General features: G+C 41.0%; 1 protein-coding gene across 2 annotated transcripts in view; it reads left to right on the forward strand.

Moving 5' to 3' along the window:
- CTNNA2 (catenin alpha 2) overlaps nucleotides 1–16,914 on the forward strand; it is a 3,064,502-nt gene that overhangs the window by 2,404,215 nt on the left and 643,373 nt on the right. For both annotated transcript variants that reach the window (XM_075346593.1, XM_075346583.1), the window contains exon 10: nucleotides 788–940. In XM_075346593.1, the coding sequence (XP_075202708.1) occupies nucleotides 788–940 (153 nt within the window). The remainder of the gene's footprint in view (nucleotides 1–787; nucleotides 941–16,914) is intronic.

A 16,914-nucleotide genomic window follows, 5' to 3' on the forward strand; every position in this document is an offset into this window, starting at 1 on the left:
ACTTTACTATACCTAGACACCACTTCTATGCCTATAGCGGCCACCGTTCTCAAGTTAATGGTGGTGGACAGGATATGGGTGGACACACTGTATATATACTGAAGATTTGTCACATGCTAAGTTTATCGAATAGCCAGTACTTAGACAAGTCTACCCAACATGACGTCATGAGACAGTTGACATGCCGGCATCAATGAACTCAATCTTTACATAGCTAAGCACTGCTTGAGGACTACCAAGTAATGGGAATATTTTAAAAATTGCCTTCTTGTGCCAATAGACATTTTTTTTCTCTTGATATATTTACTAGAGATGATCGAATACCTCAAATATTTGGCTTCGCGAATATCCGATGAATAGGTCGCCGCTATGCGAATATTCGATGCGCAATGTAAGTCTATGGGAAGCCCGAATAGTTCCGAATAGTTGTTATTCAGGTTTCCCATAGACTTACATTGGACATTGAATATTCGCGAATAGTGGTGACCTATACGGCAAGTATTCGCGAAGCCGAATATTTGAGGTATTCGATCATCCCAAATCTTTACCCTTTACGTGATTGATTTCATTCAGTTGTATCATTAGTTTATTGGTAATGTTATTTTTCCTTTCCCGCTAGCCCTCTAGAATCTACAGTACTTGGCTTAAATATTCTTAAAGAAACTGGCAACATTTCACATGTAGACAAGTTAATTTAGCTAATTTGCATGCTAAATACATTTCCCATTAAGACGCAATTTTATTTTTAAGACATTATCTTATTTTCCCAACCATTTTTTCCCTTTAGCTCCGGAAGGCAGTAATGGACCATATCTCCGATTCTTTCTTGGAAACAAATGTTCCCCTGCTGGTTCTCATTGAGGCTGCAAAAAGCGGTAATGAGAAGGAGGTGAAAGAATACGCCCAAGTGTTTCGCGAGCATGCCAACAAATTGGTAGAGGTAAGCCTTTGGTTTACATCAAAAGAAAACCTTTCATGTATCTTGTAAGGTGTTAAAGTGGCAGACGGGAATAATGTGCTGATAATGAGGGGCAACAAGTTAACTTTCAAGTTTTTATTCATTGTTCTGGTAAATGCAAAGGAACTTTTTTATGCTACTATATGTTGGAGTTGTTGCTATTTTTGGACACTGGGATATATATATATATATAGCCTATGCCATTTTTGGACACTGGGATATATATAGCCTATGCCATTTTTGGACACTGAAATATATAGCCTATGCCATTTTTGGACACTGGGCTATATATAGCCTATGCCATTTTTGGACACTGGGATATATATAGCCTATGCCATTTTTTAATTTTATTTATTTTTTTAAATCTTGCATTCCGAACATACAGTCAACTCTTCAATAAGCTCAAACATAGATGAACAAGTAATATACAAATTAATTACTTATTTTAGTTCACTATTTTATATTCTCTGTTTTAGATTTTAGTTAGTTTTTTTCTGAGGTTTTTTTTTGGAGGTCTTAGTTTTTTTTGGAGGTTTCCTTTCCGGAACCTGCAACTTCTTTTCTTCATCCTTCTGTTGGGTAAGCTTATTTTTCCACCTGTTTCGCGCCTTTTATAATTGTCTCATGGATCATCATAGACAATTTTCTGCTTGTTTCTAACACTGTATAAAGTTTCTTTTATACTTAACCCCTTAGTGACCCCCAATACGACTTAAAAGTGACCTGAGATGAATATCACCCCCTGACGGGTGAAAACGCATCAGCTGTCAGCTGTACACTACATCTGACATCCTTTTCCTGCGAAAACACTGAAGATCTGTCCATGTGATACAAAGTACAGTGTCAGTGTGCAGCTTGTATAACAGGGTAAATTTGGTGTCCTCTAAATAGCTCAACACATATCCATTAATGTCTAAACCGCTGGCAACAAAAGTGAGTACACCCCTATGTGAAAATGGCCAAGTTATGCCCAATTAGTCATTTTCCTTAACCGGTGTCATGTGACTCATTAGTGCTACAAGGGCTCAGGTGTGAATGGAGAGCAGGGGCGTTACATTCTGTGTTATTGCTCACACACTCATACTGGTCACTAGAAGCTCAATATGGCTCCTCTTGGCAAAGAATTCTCTGAGGATCTGAAAAAAAGAATTCTTGCTCTACATAAAGATGGCCGATGCTATAACAAGATTGTCACCACCCTGACCTAGAGCTGCAGCACAGTGACCAAGACCATTCAGTGATTTAACAAGATAGGTACCACTCAGAATAGGCCTTGCCATAGTTGACCAAAGAGATTGTGTACATGTGCTCAGTGTCATATCCAGAAATTGTCTTTTAAAAATAAACTTATGGCTGCTGCCAGCATTGCTGCAGAGATTAAAGACCCCCCAGGTCAACCTATCAGTGCTCAGATCATATGCCGCACACTGCATCACATTGCTCTGCATGGCTGTCATCCCAGAAGGAAGCTTCCTCTAAAAATGATGCAGCAGAAAACCTGTACACAGATTGCTGAAGACAAGCAGACCAAAGACATTAATTACTGGACCCTTCCTATGGTCTGATGAGAAAAAGAAAAACTTATTTAGTTCAAATGGTGTGAAGCATGAGTGGCGGCAACCAGGTGCGGAGCACAGAGACAATTGCCTGTAGTCAGGCATGGTGGTGGGAGGGTCATGGTTTGGGGCTGCATGAGTGCTGCCGGCTGTGGGGAGCTGCAGATCATTGAGGGAACCATGAATACCAACATGTGCTGTGACATACTGAAGCAGAGCATTATCCATTCCCTTTATATTCCAACATGAAAACGACCCCAAACGCCTCCAAGACCACCACTGACTTGTAAAAGAAACTGAGGGTAAAGGTTCTGGACTGCCCAAGCATTTTTTCAGACCTAAACCCTGTGGATCATCTGAGGAGCCTCCTCAAATGGAAGGTGGAGGAGCACAAGGTCTCTAACATCCACCAGCTCCAGGATGTCGTCATGGAGGCTAGAAGAGGATTCATAGGCTCCTGTGAAGCTCTTAAGATCTCTATGCCCAAGGGAGTTAATGCAGTGTTTGAAAATAATGGTGGTCACACAAAATATTTTCACTTTGGGCACAATTTGGCCATTTTCACTTAGGGGTGTACTCATTTTTTGCTGACAGTGGTTTAGACATTAATGGCTGTGTGTTCAGTTATTTAGAGGACACCAAATTTACCCTGTTACCTGTTATACAAGCTGCACACTGACACTGTACATTGTATCACAGGGTCAGATCTTCAGTCTTGTCCAAAAAAAGATATAATAAAATATTTACAAAAATGTAAATGGTAAACTCATTGTTATAACTATTTTGTGTGACTTGACTATCTGTATTAAAGGGAAAATCATTATATTGTTTGAAAATTGCTTATTTAAAAAAATATACAAATTTCTGATATTTTTTTTTTTGGATCAGTGAAAGCAGAAATTGTGCACTGATCAAGGTGGAAGAAATATGGCTTCTTTGGAAATGGCTCAACAAAAATCCATAGTTTGTATGCAGTATTGTTGTTCAGCCCCACTAATTGAATGTACTGTAGTTGAGGTGTAATCCCACATATAACTTGTCTACAAGTGTGCCGTTGTTCTTGTAAGACCTTTATAATGCCACATATAACTTGCCGACAAGTGTGCCGTTGTTCTTGGAAGAAATTTGTAATGCCACATACAACTTGCCGACAAGTGTGCCGTTGTTCTTGGAAGACATTTGTAATGCCACATACAACTTGCCGACAAGTGTGCCGTTGTTCTTGGAAGACATTTGTAATGCCACATACAACTTGCCGACAAGTGTGCCGTTGTTCTTGGAAGACATTTGTAATGCCACATACAACTTGCCGACAAGTGTGCCGTTGTTCTTGGAAGAAATTTGTAATGCCACATATAATTTGCCGACAAGTGTGCCGTTGTTCTTGGAAGAAATTTGTAATGCCACATATAATTTGCCGACAAGTGTGCCGTTGTTCTTGGAAGACATTTTGTAATGCCACATACAACTTGCCGACAAGTATGCCGTTGTTCTTGGAAGAAATTTGTAATGCCACATATAATTTGCCGACAAGTGTGCCGTTGTTCTTGTAAGACATATGTAATGCCACATATAACTTGTCGACAAGTGTGCCGTTTTTCTGGGAAGAAATTTGTAATGCCACATACAACTTGCCGACAAGTGTGCTGTTGTTTCATAGTTTCATAGTTTTTAAGGTTGAAGGGAGAAGGGAGACTCTAAGTCCATCTAGTTCAACCTGTTCTTGGAAGAAATTTATAATGCCACATATAACTTGCCAACAAGTGTGCCGTTGTTCTTGGAAGAAATTTATAATGCCACATATAACTTGCCGACAAGTGTGCCATGGTCATGAAACAAAGCTGCACTATTTGTATTTTTTGGATCAGTGAAAACAGAAATTGTGCACTGGTCAAAGTGGAAGAAATATGGCTTCTTTGGAAATAGCTCAACAAAAATCCATAATTTGTGTACCGTTTTGTAGTTCAGCAAACCTAATTGAATGTAGTTGAGCTGCAATGCCAAACACAACTTGCCAACAAGTGTGCCGTTGTTCTTAGAAGAAATTTATAATGCCACAGATAACTTGCTGACAAGTATGCCATTGTTCTTGGAAGAAATTTGTAATGAATAACGGCACACTTGTCAGCAAGTTATATGTGGCATTACAGATTTCTTCCAAGAACAACGTCACTCTTGTCGGCAAGTTGTATGTGGCATTACAGATTTGTTCCAAGAACAACATCACACTTGTCAGCAAGTTATATCTGGCATTAAAAATTTCTTCGAAGACAAGAACAACAGCACACTTGTCTGCATGTTGTATGTGGCTTGTCTTGGAAGAAATTTGTAATGTCACATGTAACTTGCCGACAAGTGTGCCGTTGTTTTTGGAAGAAATTTGTTCCATTTTTCATAACCGATGGCCGTTTTGGACATGTTCGGAGTTAGGTTGGGCATCAGCTTGAGAGCCACAGGTCTGTTCCTAAAAGATACAAAAATATTTTTTCAAATGGCTGTAATACTAATTACACTCTGCATGCTCCTCTTTACAGGAATATACAGTTGTACAAAAGTTTAATCATTTTGATTTTGAGTTCCCATCAATTACCAAACTCTTTTACTAGACAAGACTAGTGTAAAAATGGTAAATTTACTGCGCAGTATAAAATTAGTCTGAGCCAGCTAAGTGCAGTCATAATTATGTGGAGATAGACATTTTCCTCACCATTTAGGAAGAGAAATAAAAGCATTTTCAGAGGTAAATATACAGAAAGCTTCATTTTACAGCACTGTTAGAATTAATCACCCTTTTGCGTTACAGAGTACCATCTCGAAATATTATTTATTGGCTAGTGATATGTAGTGATGGTTTTAGTAACGTTACTAATTGATCAAGTGTTTATATCAGTTTGTAAAATATGTCATCTCCACTTGTGAATTATTAATATTTCACATTAGTGTTTTCAGATATAATATCATACGAGATTTGGTTATTGCTGTAGATACCTACTAAAGACCCCAACTGATCGGTTCTGACAGTGAAGGTCTAATGCTGTTTACCACATCCATGATATTGATGACGTATCCTTGAGTTGGGTCATCAGTATCAGATTGTTACAGGTCCGACAACCGACACCCACACAATTTTGTGTAACTTTGAATAAAAATTGATCTGTAGTACCCGGTAACAGACACAAAATGGTGTGACTGAGGGGTGGTGGTCCAGTCCATTACTGCCACAGCCGGCAATTCTGCATGTCAGATCCTCACTGACACCCAATATCCGACTATCCTAGGAAGAGGTCATCAGTATCATACTAAAAACCCATAAACCACTGTTCATTTGCTCTATTAGGCAATATTAATATCATAAAGTAGGGTTTACCATGTGCCCCTTTAAATTCCAACACCATAAAAATGCCCACCGTTGTGCATGTTACAAAGTAAAAAAAAATTGATTATGCTCTGTAGACAAAAATATTGTTCCTCTTTCTGCGCCTCTAAAAAATAACAATGCCCGATTTGCCCCCATGATGAAATAATTTAAATTTTTAAAGAATGCCTTGCATGTGCACTCAAGAAATTGCACTGCTGGAAGTGTTTGTTCATCTCAAATTATGGTTTAATTTAGCATACTGAGATGTTTTGTTCATGGAGAATAAGAAAAACAAAACACAGAGAACCTTTCTCCGGAAATGTTTTGCTATGAGCTTAAAGCAAAACACTCCCGGAAGTGGGTGGTTGGTGTTTATTTTTTTATTAATTCCCCATGAACAAAACATCTCCGTACACTGAATTAAAGCATAATTTGAGACAAACAAACACTTCCAGTAGCGCGGATAATGCAGGTATTCACTCAGACACGAGTACAGCGCTCAACTCTCCACAGGATTTTCACGTCATTTTCTGAGCCCGAACCCCGAGCCTTGAGCCTAAGATTTGCTCATCTCTAAAAATGAGGTCATTAACTGAGACTTCCTTGAGCATGCACAGGTAGCAGCCCTACACTGCAATGACCTCATATCTTTGCATGTTAAAAATATGATCTGCCACCTACAAGGCTGGAAATGGAAAGAGAGACAACTTATGGCTCCCAGCTCTGCTATTGGTCTCAACTTTGTTGCATCAAAATGTGGTTTTAACCAAAGTTTCTGGTTAACTTGAGAAGAACACAAGTGTCCTTGATATCTGTTGCTATCACTGTCCCGACTTTGGTATTTACACTCATCTTTAAAGGTACTCACATTGTGTTTTACTCTTCTGTCAATGGCTCCATTGGGGTCTATATTTGAAGTCATGAGAAAGGGATTCAGACATTTCTGCTTATGGAGACATTGACTTTAATGATACAGACAGTGTCACCTTGTGCTCTGTAAAGGGCACTTTACACGCTGCGATATCACTATCGATATCGCTAGCAAGGGTACCCACCCCCGTCGGTTGTGCGTCATGGGCAAATCGCTGCCCGTGTCGCACAACATCGCTAACACCGGTAACACATACTTACCTGCCTAGCGACGTCGCTGTTGCCGGCGAACCGCCTCCTTTCTAAGGGGGGCAGTTCGTGCGGCTTCACAGCGGCGTCACTAAGCGGCCTCCCAATAGAAGCGGAGGGGCGGAGATGAGCGGGACGAACATCCCACCCACCTCCTTCCTTCCTCATTGCGGGCGACCACAGGTACGAGGTTGTTCCTCGTTCCTGTGGGTTCACACATAGTGTTGCAGCAGCAACGATATTGGTGATTAGAACGATTTGTGAACGATTAGCGATATGGTGAGTATTTTTGATCGTTAAAGGTCACAAAGGCGCAGTGAAGGTGACTTAGTGATGACTTAACAGAAAACAATTAACAGTGGTAAAAATAATCATAAGAAATAAGAAGTACAAATCACTTTACAATCAGTATTATACAAGGTCTATATATGATGCTTCTAGACGCTTCTAGACAATGTTAACTTTGTTCTGATGTTTCTGTCATGGGAGCATCAGTGTCACCCCTGCTCTTGTCATAGAAACTCTTACATTAGTACCTCAATATTTATCTATGTATCTATTCACACACTAGGCCTAACTTGACCGAAACACAATCTGCTACTCTACAAATCTAACTTTAGCAAATGGCTTTTCTTTCTTGAAACCATTTGTCAAACCAGAATGGAATGGCACAGATCACTTAGATTCTGCCCCGGGGCATACATTCTGTTTTCGGTTGATCATTGGCATCTAGTATCTGGTGTTCAAGTTCCTGCTCTAGTCGTATTTGCTGTTCGGTCTTGGGGTTCCTTCAGTAGTTGGTATTTGGTGTTTGACCTCCGGGTTCCTTCTGTAGTCGATATTCCGTCTTTGGATTGCTTCTGTAGTCGGTATTTGTTGTTTAGTCTTTTGTTCCATTGTGTGGTTGGTATTTGGTTTTCCTTCTGAAGTGATGGCCATGCTTTCATTCAGCTCTGGGATATCTCTGGCCCATTTAAGGATCTGACCACTCTTGGACCCTTCTTTTGTTGTGGGGTTATTGGCTTACTCTGGTGCCACGTGACCCTACTGGTGCAGGATCTGGCACAAACTGTTCCCCTGCTCAGCCTCATCAGGATTTTGTTACAGCAACAAAACTGTCACCTGACCCAGCATCTGTTTTTGACTCTTACTTTGAGATAACAGACATTCCACTCTTTAGTCCCTGCTGTCACTTCTGCCCAGCAGATGGAAAGGTTCATCTTTAGACACTATGAGATGTCACTTCAGTTTGTCTTCTACTGTCCAGATCCCTTAAATTCCATTTTCTTTTTACTTACCAGTCTTTGGAAAAAATAATTTTTACTCACTTTGGTGTTCTTAAGGATTGGTCCTAATGCTTTCATCTGCTGAGCCCACCACAAGAACACGTTTTGTGCATGCTTTTTAAGAGGGACTCCTGTTTAGTTCCATACGGCTGCTTCTGAATGTGGTTTGACTTGCACACTTGACACTTCAGGTGCTTCATGTGGAGATTCAGGCTCCAATCCACTGTTTGCTTCCACTGGGTACGTGAGCATCACTTTTTGAACCTCTGGCACTTCACGGGAAGATTCAGATTCAGCACCATCTTCAGGTCTAGCTTGAGATATAGTTGACACTTCACTGAAACTTGTGGGCACTACTAAGCACTTATTTTCACATTCGTCAACCTCCCATGGTGAAGCATCTTCTGGTTCTCTCAAGAATTTGGTCTTCTTCTTTCCACCTTCAAAGCAGACTTAGCATACCAGGTTGTTGGAACCTCACACATGGTACCTCCTCCATCTGTGTCAATGTAATGCCTCCTACACCTGGCTGTGCATTAGGTGTGGGTTCTACCTTCACCGTTCCTATGGAATCACCATCATCTTTGATTTCTGTGTGCCCATTGGCTCTAACTGAGTGGTTTTCAGGAACTAGGGTAATGCAGATGTCTTCCCGCAGGCAAAGGGTACCCTCTCCCTCACTTCGTGATGTTCTGTGCCACGGCTCAAGCTCAAACAGCATGGGGTCTCTTTCAGCTGGCTATATGTTTTGCTCATTTTCCACGGTAACTCTGCAACAAACAGAACTTTTTATTCTACTTTGCCCCATGGAGGCATGCATCCCTCAACTCTGACAAGCGAAGTAGTCAATAGGGTGTTGGTTTTCCCAGACTAGTCAGCCTACTTAGAATGTTATCATGCCCCTGTCGGCATGATAACATGATTTACAAAACCTGACATAATTGCCAGCACTCTACAAATGCAACTGGCTTTGTTCACTCACATCATTGAGCCTCTGAAGCTGTGTGTGTGCCAACAGCTCCAAGAGGCACACTGCACATGATCAGAAGTGCAGAAAATGGCTGATATACAGTACAGACCAAACATTTGGACACACCTTTTCATTCAAAGAGTTTTCTTTATTTTCATGACTCTAAAAATTGTAACACATGTGGAATGAAATACTTATAAAAGTGTGAAACAACTGAAAATATGTCTTATGTTCTAGGTTCTTCAAAGTAGCCACCTGTTGCTTTGATTACTGCTTTGCATGCTCTTGGCATTCTCTTGATGAGCTTCAAGAAGTAGTCACCGGAAATGGTTTTCCAACAGTCTTGAAGGAGTTCCCAGAAATGCTTAGCACTTGTTGGCCCTTTTGCCTTCACTCTGCGGTCCAGGTCTCCCCAAACCATCTCGATTGGGGTCAGGTCTGATGACTGTGGAGGCCAAGTCATCCGGCGTAGCATCCCATCACTCTCCTTCTTAGTCAAATAGCCCTTACACAGCCTGGAGGTGTGTTTGGAGTCATTGTCCTGTTGAAAAATATGATAGTCCAACTAAACGCAAACCGGATAGAATAGCACGCCGCTGCAAGGTGCTGTGGTAGCCATGCTGGTTCAGTATGCCTTCAATTTTGAATAAATTGCCAATAGTGTCACCAGCAAAGCTCCTCCACACCATCACACCTCCTCCTCCATGCTTCACGGTGGGAACCAGCCATGTAGAGCCCATCCATTCACCTTTTCTACAAAGACACTGTGGTTGGATCCAAAGATCTCAAATTTGGACTCATCAGACCAAAGCACAGATTTCCACTGGTCTAATGTCCATTCCTTGTGTTCTATAGCCCAAACAAGTCTCTTCTGCTTGTTGCCTGTCCTTAGCAGTGGTTTCCTAGCAGCTATTTCACCATGAAGGCCTGCTGCACAAAGTCTCCTCTTAATAGTTGTTCTAGAGATGAGAAGGTGTGTCCAAACTTTTGGTCTGTACTGTAAGTGGAAGAGCCAAACAATAGCCATCTTCTGCATTTCTGATCATGTACAGTGTGTCTGTGCATGATTGGAAGTTAAAATGGATGAATAACTTGGAATGTCACCTTAGTCTTAAAGGTTTGGGTATAATTTCCCATTATAGGATAAAATCCCTTTTTTGTAAAAAAATCCCCCATTTTCTTTGTAAATATTCACAATATGCAATTCTATAAAGGCATTGGAATGTTAAATATATAAAACATTAATAGGACGCAATTAAGCTGAATGTAACGGGCCGCTTAACTCAAGAGATGAATGGCCAATTCTCATCGGACGTAGCCACCTACATAGAGGGACAGGTTGACGGATGATTTTGCAGCTCAGCTCTACGATAGCGTGGCAGGATCAGCCTGTACGGGCTTCCCAAGAGTCATATCTGTTAAATTGCTGGCTTTACTAATGGTTGCCTATTCACAAAGGCAGGCCCAGAACTAGTAATCATAGCTCCGAGCCTCTGCTCGGGTCCAGTACATCATTTCTATAGCTTTTAAATGCCAAATTTACAAGTTAGCATTTTAATTCCTCCTGCGATATCATGTTTTAGCTAGCAGGTTATGGTCCTTCTGGGGCTTGTTTTTTTGTGTTAACCCCTTTGTATTAAAATTTTGGACATTTTTAAACATTTTTAGAGTTTCTTTACCTGTTTCCGTTTGTTATCGTCGATGCCCAATTCACTTGCTTTGATTAATCTCGGCTTTCTTTGCAGTTGAGAGGTAATTATCAACTATTTGTTTCTCTTTAACTTGTTTCCTATTTATAAAGTGATAACTAGAAGAAATATCTTGTGTGTAAACCGGGGCCCTGAGACAAGCAAATGAATCACGTTTGTTTGGTAATGATATCTGCGGCACTCAGGAGGTAGATTCAGATGATTTGTGAGCCGCCGGTTGCTTAGCAGCGCGTGTCTTTGAAAATAATAAGAATAATGCAGAAATGTCTGTGTTCTTGTCAAGGTTTCCTGCTTTCTCTTTTTCTCAAAGATGAAATACCACAGTATAATGATTAAGACATGTGCGAAACGCATTGGACATTGGTTCAAAACTTGACAGTAATCAGTATGTAATGTCATATGTTGTCAAAGTTGGGATTGGCTCTTTGTTGGGTATGAGGAGAGGGTTATTGAAGACATTTTAGGAATCGTCCTTGATTTTAATTAAGAGTGGACGTAAAGTAGTTGCCCATTATTTTTTGTTACGTAAAAAAATTGCCAATGGAACTCTTAAAATAACAAAATGGAAGATCTACTCATCAATCAGACTCTGCTTGTTACTGGTGTCTGTGTTCGCCGCCGTTTCATTTCCTCTTATGTCAAATGAAATCTCGTGAATACATAGTGATCTCTGGAGTTTGGAGGTTTCTTTAGATATGGGACTGGTCTGTTGTCTCTCTGTAGATTCAGGTTTATGATCAGTTTATGTGAGGTGATGATATTGTTCCTTCTGTTAATGAAAAACCTCTCTCGGCTCTCATTGACCATTTGTTACGTCACCACCGGAGTCCGCTCCTGCGACTTCTACTCCGATCGCCAGGTGACGCCGTGTTCCTGCCGTGGACGGTGCTGGTGATGGGAGAGGAGTTGATGCCAGCGGCACCGAATGGCGCAGGCTCCGCTCATCCACTGGGCTGGGTTATCTTGGGATCTGCAGTACCACTGGCTGACTATAGGTGGTGTGTGTCTTCCAGCTGAAGTTACCATCATTCAGCTACAGCCAATGGGAAGACACCACACCCTTCTTAATTCCCCTCCTGTCTGCTGACCACTGCCAGAGATAGTTCTGATATTCTGGCTCCTGTTCTGTTTTGTGATTCTGGTGTCCTGACTTTTGCTTGTGTTCTGACTACCTCTCCTGCCTGCTGTTTATGTACCTCGCTGCCCACTGTTTTGTACCTTGCTGCCCAATCCGGATTTGACCTCTGCTACGTTTTCTGATTACGTCCTTGCCTACCAATTCTGTCCCTGTTCCGCAATTCCTGGTTTGACCCTGCCTGTCGACTACTCTCTTGGACTGCTGCCTTCCACAGGTAGTGATCTCCAGGGCCCTGTGTAATTCCAAATCCCTGTATACGGGGGTTTCAGGCTTCTGGGGGTCCTGCTTGGTGTGTGGCTTCCCTCTATCCTGTCCATTACAGCCCATCTGAGTCTGTGGATCCAGGCAGGCGTTACATCATTTTCCAGATTTCGGCTTTTATCAGTCTCCTGCGGTTGATGTTTTTAGCTTGATAGGAATGGGATGAGCTTTTGTGGGAGTCTTGGTTTGCATGGACTGCCTAAATGTAGCAAGGCTTTATGGTGATCGAAGCATGGACTGCTATTATGTAGTTGATTCAGAGTTGATAGCACTCATTCCTGGACTGCAAGATGTGAAGAGAATCATCCCAGCTTAGCCCAATCGGCACTTCTGGAGGTGACCCGATGGACCTGGAGAAGGTGTTTAAAGAATTTCAGGTGGAATATTTCTTTTGCGCTGGAATCTCATTTTGATCAGTTTGAATGCATGAGGGCCCAAGTTGAAGTGAAGATTTTTAACCAGAACCTCACTGGTGGCTTCAGATGGTAGAGATTCTTGGATGGCATAGTTCTGCAGTCCTTGCCATTCAGTATTTTTATGAGCTCCATTATGGATTTCTAAGCTAAGGTAGATGTATGCATCCATTAAAAGGATACCAAGTTGATCTTGACTTTTTTTCTGAAACACCAACATAATGTTGTTTTTTGCGTTCAGAGGTAGTGCCCATGTGAAGCTGAATTTTCATTGATTTACAGGTCTCTTCTACCTTTTTTCCAATTGGTGACAGCAGCAGTAGGTCATCTGCATGCAGTAGAAATTTCATATAAGTGACATGAAGGGTGAGGCCTAATGCTGGGGTGGATTTCACAGCGTTTGCAAGCTCAATGATGTTGATTTTGAAAAGTGTTGCAGTTAGGCTGCAGTCATTTGCGATTTTGCAGCTCTGCTGGAAATAAACCATTCTACTCCCATTCACCCTCATGCTGCAGCAATTTTCAGTGAAGGAGCTTTTGTTGACATCATGGGTATTTCCTCATACGACTCTTTCCAGAAGTTTCAGAAATATTCCCGGGTGCCACATTGAGTCAAATGTCTTTTAAAGTCCACAAATTTAACTATATGGATGAGGGTGTGAAGGGTGTAGATGAGGTTGTGGAGCAATGGTTTGACATAAACCCTCCTTTGTTTTTGCTGAAGAGGTTGTGTTCGGAGAAGAAGCTATGGATGCTCTTGTTCAGGATGATGTTGAACACTTTTCCAAAGTTTCTGCTGACACATATGCCCCTGTGGTTTGCTAGGTAGTACCTGTCTCTAACCTGAAGGATGAAGGGGTTGATGAGGGCTTGAATCCAGGTATAAGGAAAGTAACCAGCACTCAGCAGACTGTTGAACAGATTAGCCATTTCACCCTGTATCTCAGGTGGGCGGAATTTTAGCATTTCTGGTGAGATTCTATACAGGCCACCTTATGGAACAGATTCTCTCTGTTGTTTCCTGCAATATAATTGGTGTATCAAGAAGGTTTTGGAAATAGTTGATTTTTTTCTTCCATTGCCATTTGTTTTGCAGTTATGTGTGTCTGTTCTTGGCTTAGTCCTTCCTACGGGATGTCTTTGTAGAGGTCTTTGAAGTACCGGAACCAGATGTTTGCTGTTATGAATATGGTGATAGCTTGTCATACAGTTTGCGTTCATGTGTTTCTATAATTCCCAGAAGGCGTTGTCTTGGCAGGTATCTTGGAGTTTATTGAGTTAAATGAGTTATCTATCTATCTATCTATCTATCTATCTATCTATCTATCTATCTATCTATCTATCTATCTATCTATCTATCTATCTATCTATCTATCTATCTATCTATCTATCTATCCCTCTATCTATCTATCTATCTATCTATCTATCTATCTATCTATCTATCTATCTATCTATCTATCTATCTATCTATCCCTCTATCTATCTATCTATCTATCTATCCCTCTATCTATCCCTCTATCTATCTATCTATCTATCTATCCCTCTATCTATCTATCTATCTATCTATCTATACACCCAGCCACCCGTCCACCTAGCCTGTTTCCCCGAAAATAAGATATCCCCTGAAAATAAGACCTAGTAGAGATTTTGTTGAATTGCTAAATATAAGGCCTCTCCCGAAAGTAAGACCTAGCAAAGTTTTTGTTTAGAAACATGCCCGATGAGCAGAACAGCAGGGCATGTTGTGCATGGAAATAATGGTGGTAGAAGGAAATTCTTGATAGGATTCACAATTTGTCTATTTATGCTGGTTTGTGACGACAACTACTGTACAGTATATAATAAATGTTCTTTCTCTTCTGTTGAAAAATAAATGAGAATTTTTCACCACCATGTTTCACTGTGGGGATTCTATTGGGCAGGTTATGAGCAGTGCCTGGTTTTCTCCACACATAGAATTATCCCCAAAAAGGTCTCATCAGACCAGAAAATCTTATTTCTAATAGTCTGGGAGTCCTTCATGTGTTTTTTTGCAAACTCTAGGAGGGCTTTCATTTGTCTTGCACTGAGGAGAGGCTTCCGTTGGGCCACTCTGCCATAACGGCCCAACTGGTGGAGGGCTTCAGTGAGAGTTGACTTTGTGGACCTTTATTCCATCAACCTACTGCATCTCTGGATTTCAGCCACAGTGATCTTGGGGTTCTTCTTTACCTCTCCCACCAAGGCTTTTCTCCCCCGAATTGCTCAGTTCGGCTGGACGGCCAGGTCAAGGAAGAGTTCTGGTGGTCCCAAACGTCCTCCATTTAAGGATTATGGAGGCCACTGTGTTCTTAGGAACCTTGAGTACTGCAGAAATTCTTTTGTAACCTTCACCAGATCTGTGCCTTGCCACAATTCTGTCTCTGAGTTCCTTGGGCAGTTACTTTGACCTCATGATCCTCATTTGGTGTGACATGCAGTGTGAGCTGTGTGGTCTTATATAGACAGGTGTGCGCCTTTCCAAATCAAGTCCAACAGTTTAATTAAACACAACTGGACTCCAATGAAGGAGTAGAACCATCTCAAGGAGGATCACAAGGAAATGGACAGCATGTGACAAATGAGTGTCTGAGCAAAGGGTCTGAATACTTATGACCAGGTGATATTTCAGTTTCTCTTGTTTAAAAAATTACAAAAATGTCTACATTTCTGTTTTTTTCTGACCAGATGGGGGATGGGGGGCAGAGTGTACATTTATGAGAAAAACAAATGAAGTTTTTTGAATTTACCAAATGGCTACAATGAAAGAGAGTGTAAAACTTAAAGGGGTCTGAATACTTTCCGTACCCACTTTATATACAGTAAAGACCAAAAGTTTGGACACACCTTCTCATTTCTAGAACAATTGTTAAGAGGAGACTTTGTGCAGCAGGCCTTTATAGTAAAATAGCTGCTAGGAAACCACTGCTAAAGACAGGCAACAAGCAGAAGAGACTTGTTTGGGCTAAAGAACGCAAGAAATAAAGATTAGACCAGTGGAAATCTGTGCTTTGGTCTGATGAGTCCAAATTTGAGATCTTTGGATCCAACCACCGTGTCTTTGTAGAAAAGGTGAACGGATGGACTCTACATGGCTGGTTCCCACCGTGAAGCATGGAGGAGGAGGTGTGATGGTGTGGGGGTGCTTTGCTGGTGACACTGTTGAGGATTTATTCAAAATTGAAGGCATACTGAACCAGCATGCCTACCACAGCACCTTGCAGCGGCGTGCTATTCCATCCGGTTTGCGTTTAGTTGGACCATCATTTATTTTTCAACAGGACAATGACCCCAAACACACCTCCAGGCTGTGTAAGGGCTATTTGACTAAGGAGAGTGATGGGGGGCTACGCCAGATGACCTGGTCTCCACAGTAACCAGACCTGAACCCAATCGAGATGGTTTGGGGTGAGCTGGACCGCAAAGTGAAGGCAAAAGGGCCAACAAGTGCTAAGCATCTCTGGGAACTCCTTCAAGACTGTTGGAAAACCATTTCCGGTGACTACCTCTTGAAGCTCATCTAGAGAATGCCAAGAGTGTGCAAAGCAGTAATCAAAGCAAAAGGTGGCTACTTTGAAGAACCTAGAATATAAGACATATTTTCAGTTGTTTCACACTTTTTTAAGTATTTCATTCCACATGTGTTAATTCATAGTTTTGATGCCTTCAATGTGAATCTACAATTTTCAGAGTCCTGAAAATAAAGAAAACTCTTTAAATGAGAAGGTGTGTCCAAACATTTGGTCTGTACTGTATATATAATTTTTTCGTTTTTTTTTTTTGGTATACTGTGTTACACCAGCCGCCATAGAGCACTGTGACATTTCCTGCCAGTTGTAATTCTCTGTTATATGAGATATGAATGTGTCTTGAGGCTTTGTCAGAATGACAGATCATTTCCTAAAACTAAACTTTGATAAAACAGAATCATTATTTTCCCCCATAAAACATTTTTTATTTCTCCTAAATAGAAATTATCTGTCTAGTCTCTCGCTATTCCTTTCATTAATTCTTCCAGGAGCCGGGTTTTATGTTTCTTCGCCGAGGCATTCCATATTTTTTCTTCCACACGACTGCTAATATTTTTTAATTTCTTTCAAGAAAAATATTTTGGGATTTTTATTTCAG

The sequence above is a fragment of the Anomaloglossus baeobatrachus genome, chromosome 1, assembly GCF_048569485.1.
Source record: "Anomaloglossus baeobatrachus isolate aAnoBae1 chromosome 1, aAnoBae1.hap1, whole genome shotgun sequence".
Taxonomy (NCBI): Eukaryota; Metazoa; Chordata; class Amphibia; order Anura; family Aromobatidae; genus Anomaloglossus; species Anomaloglossus baeobatrachus.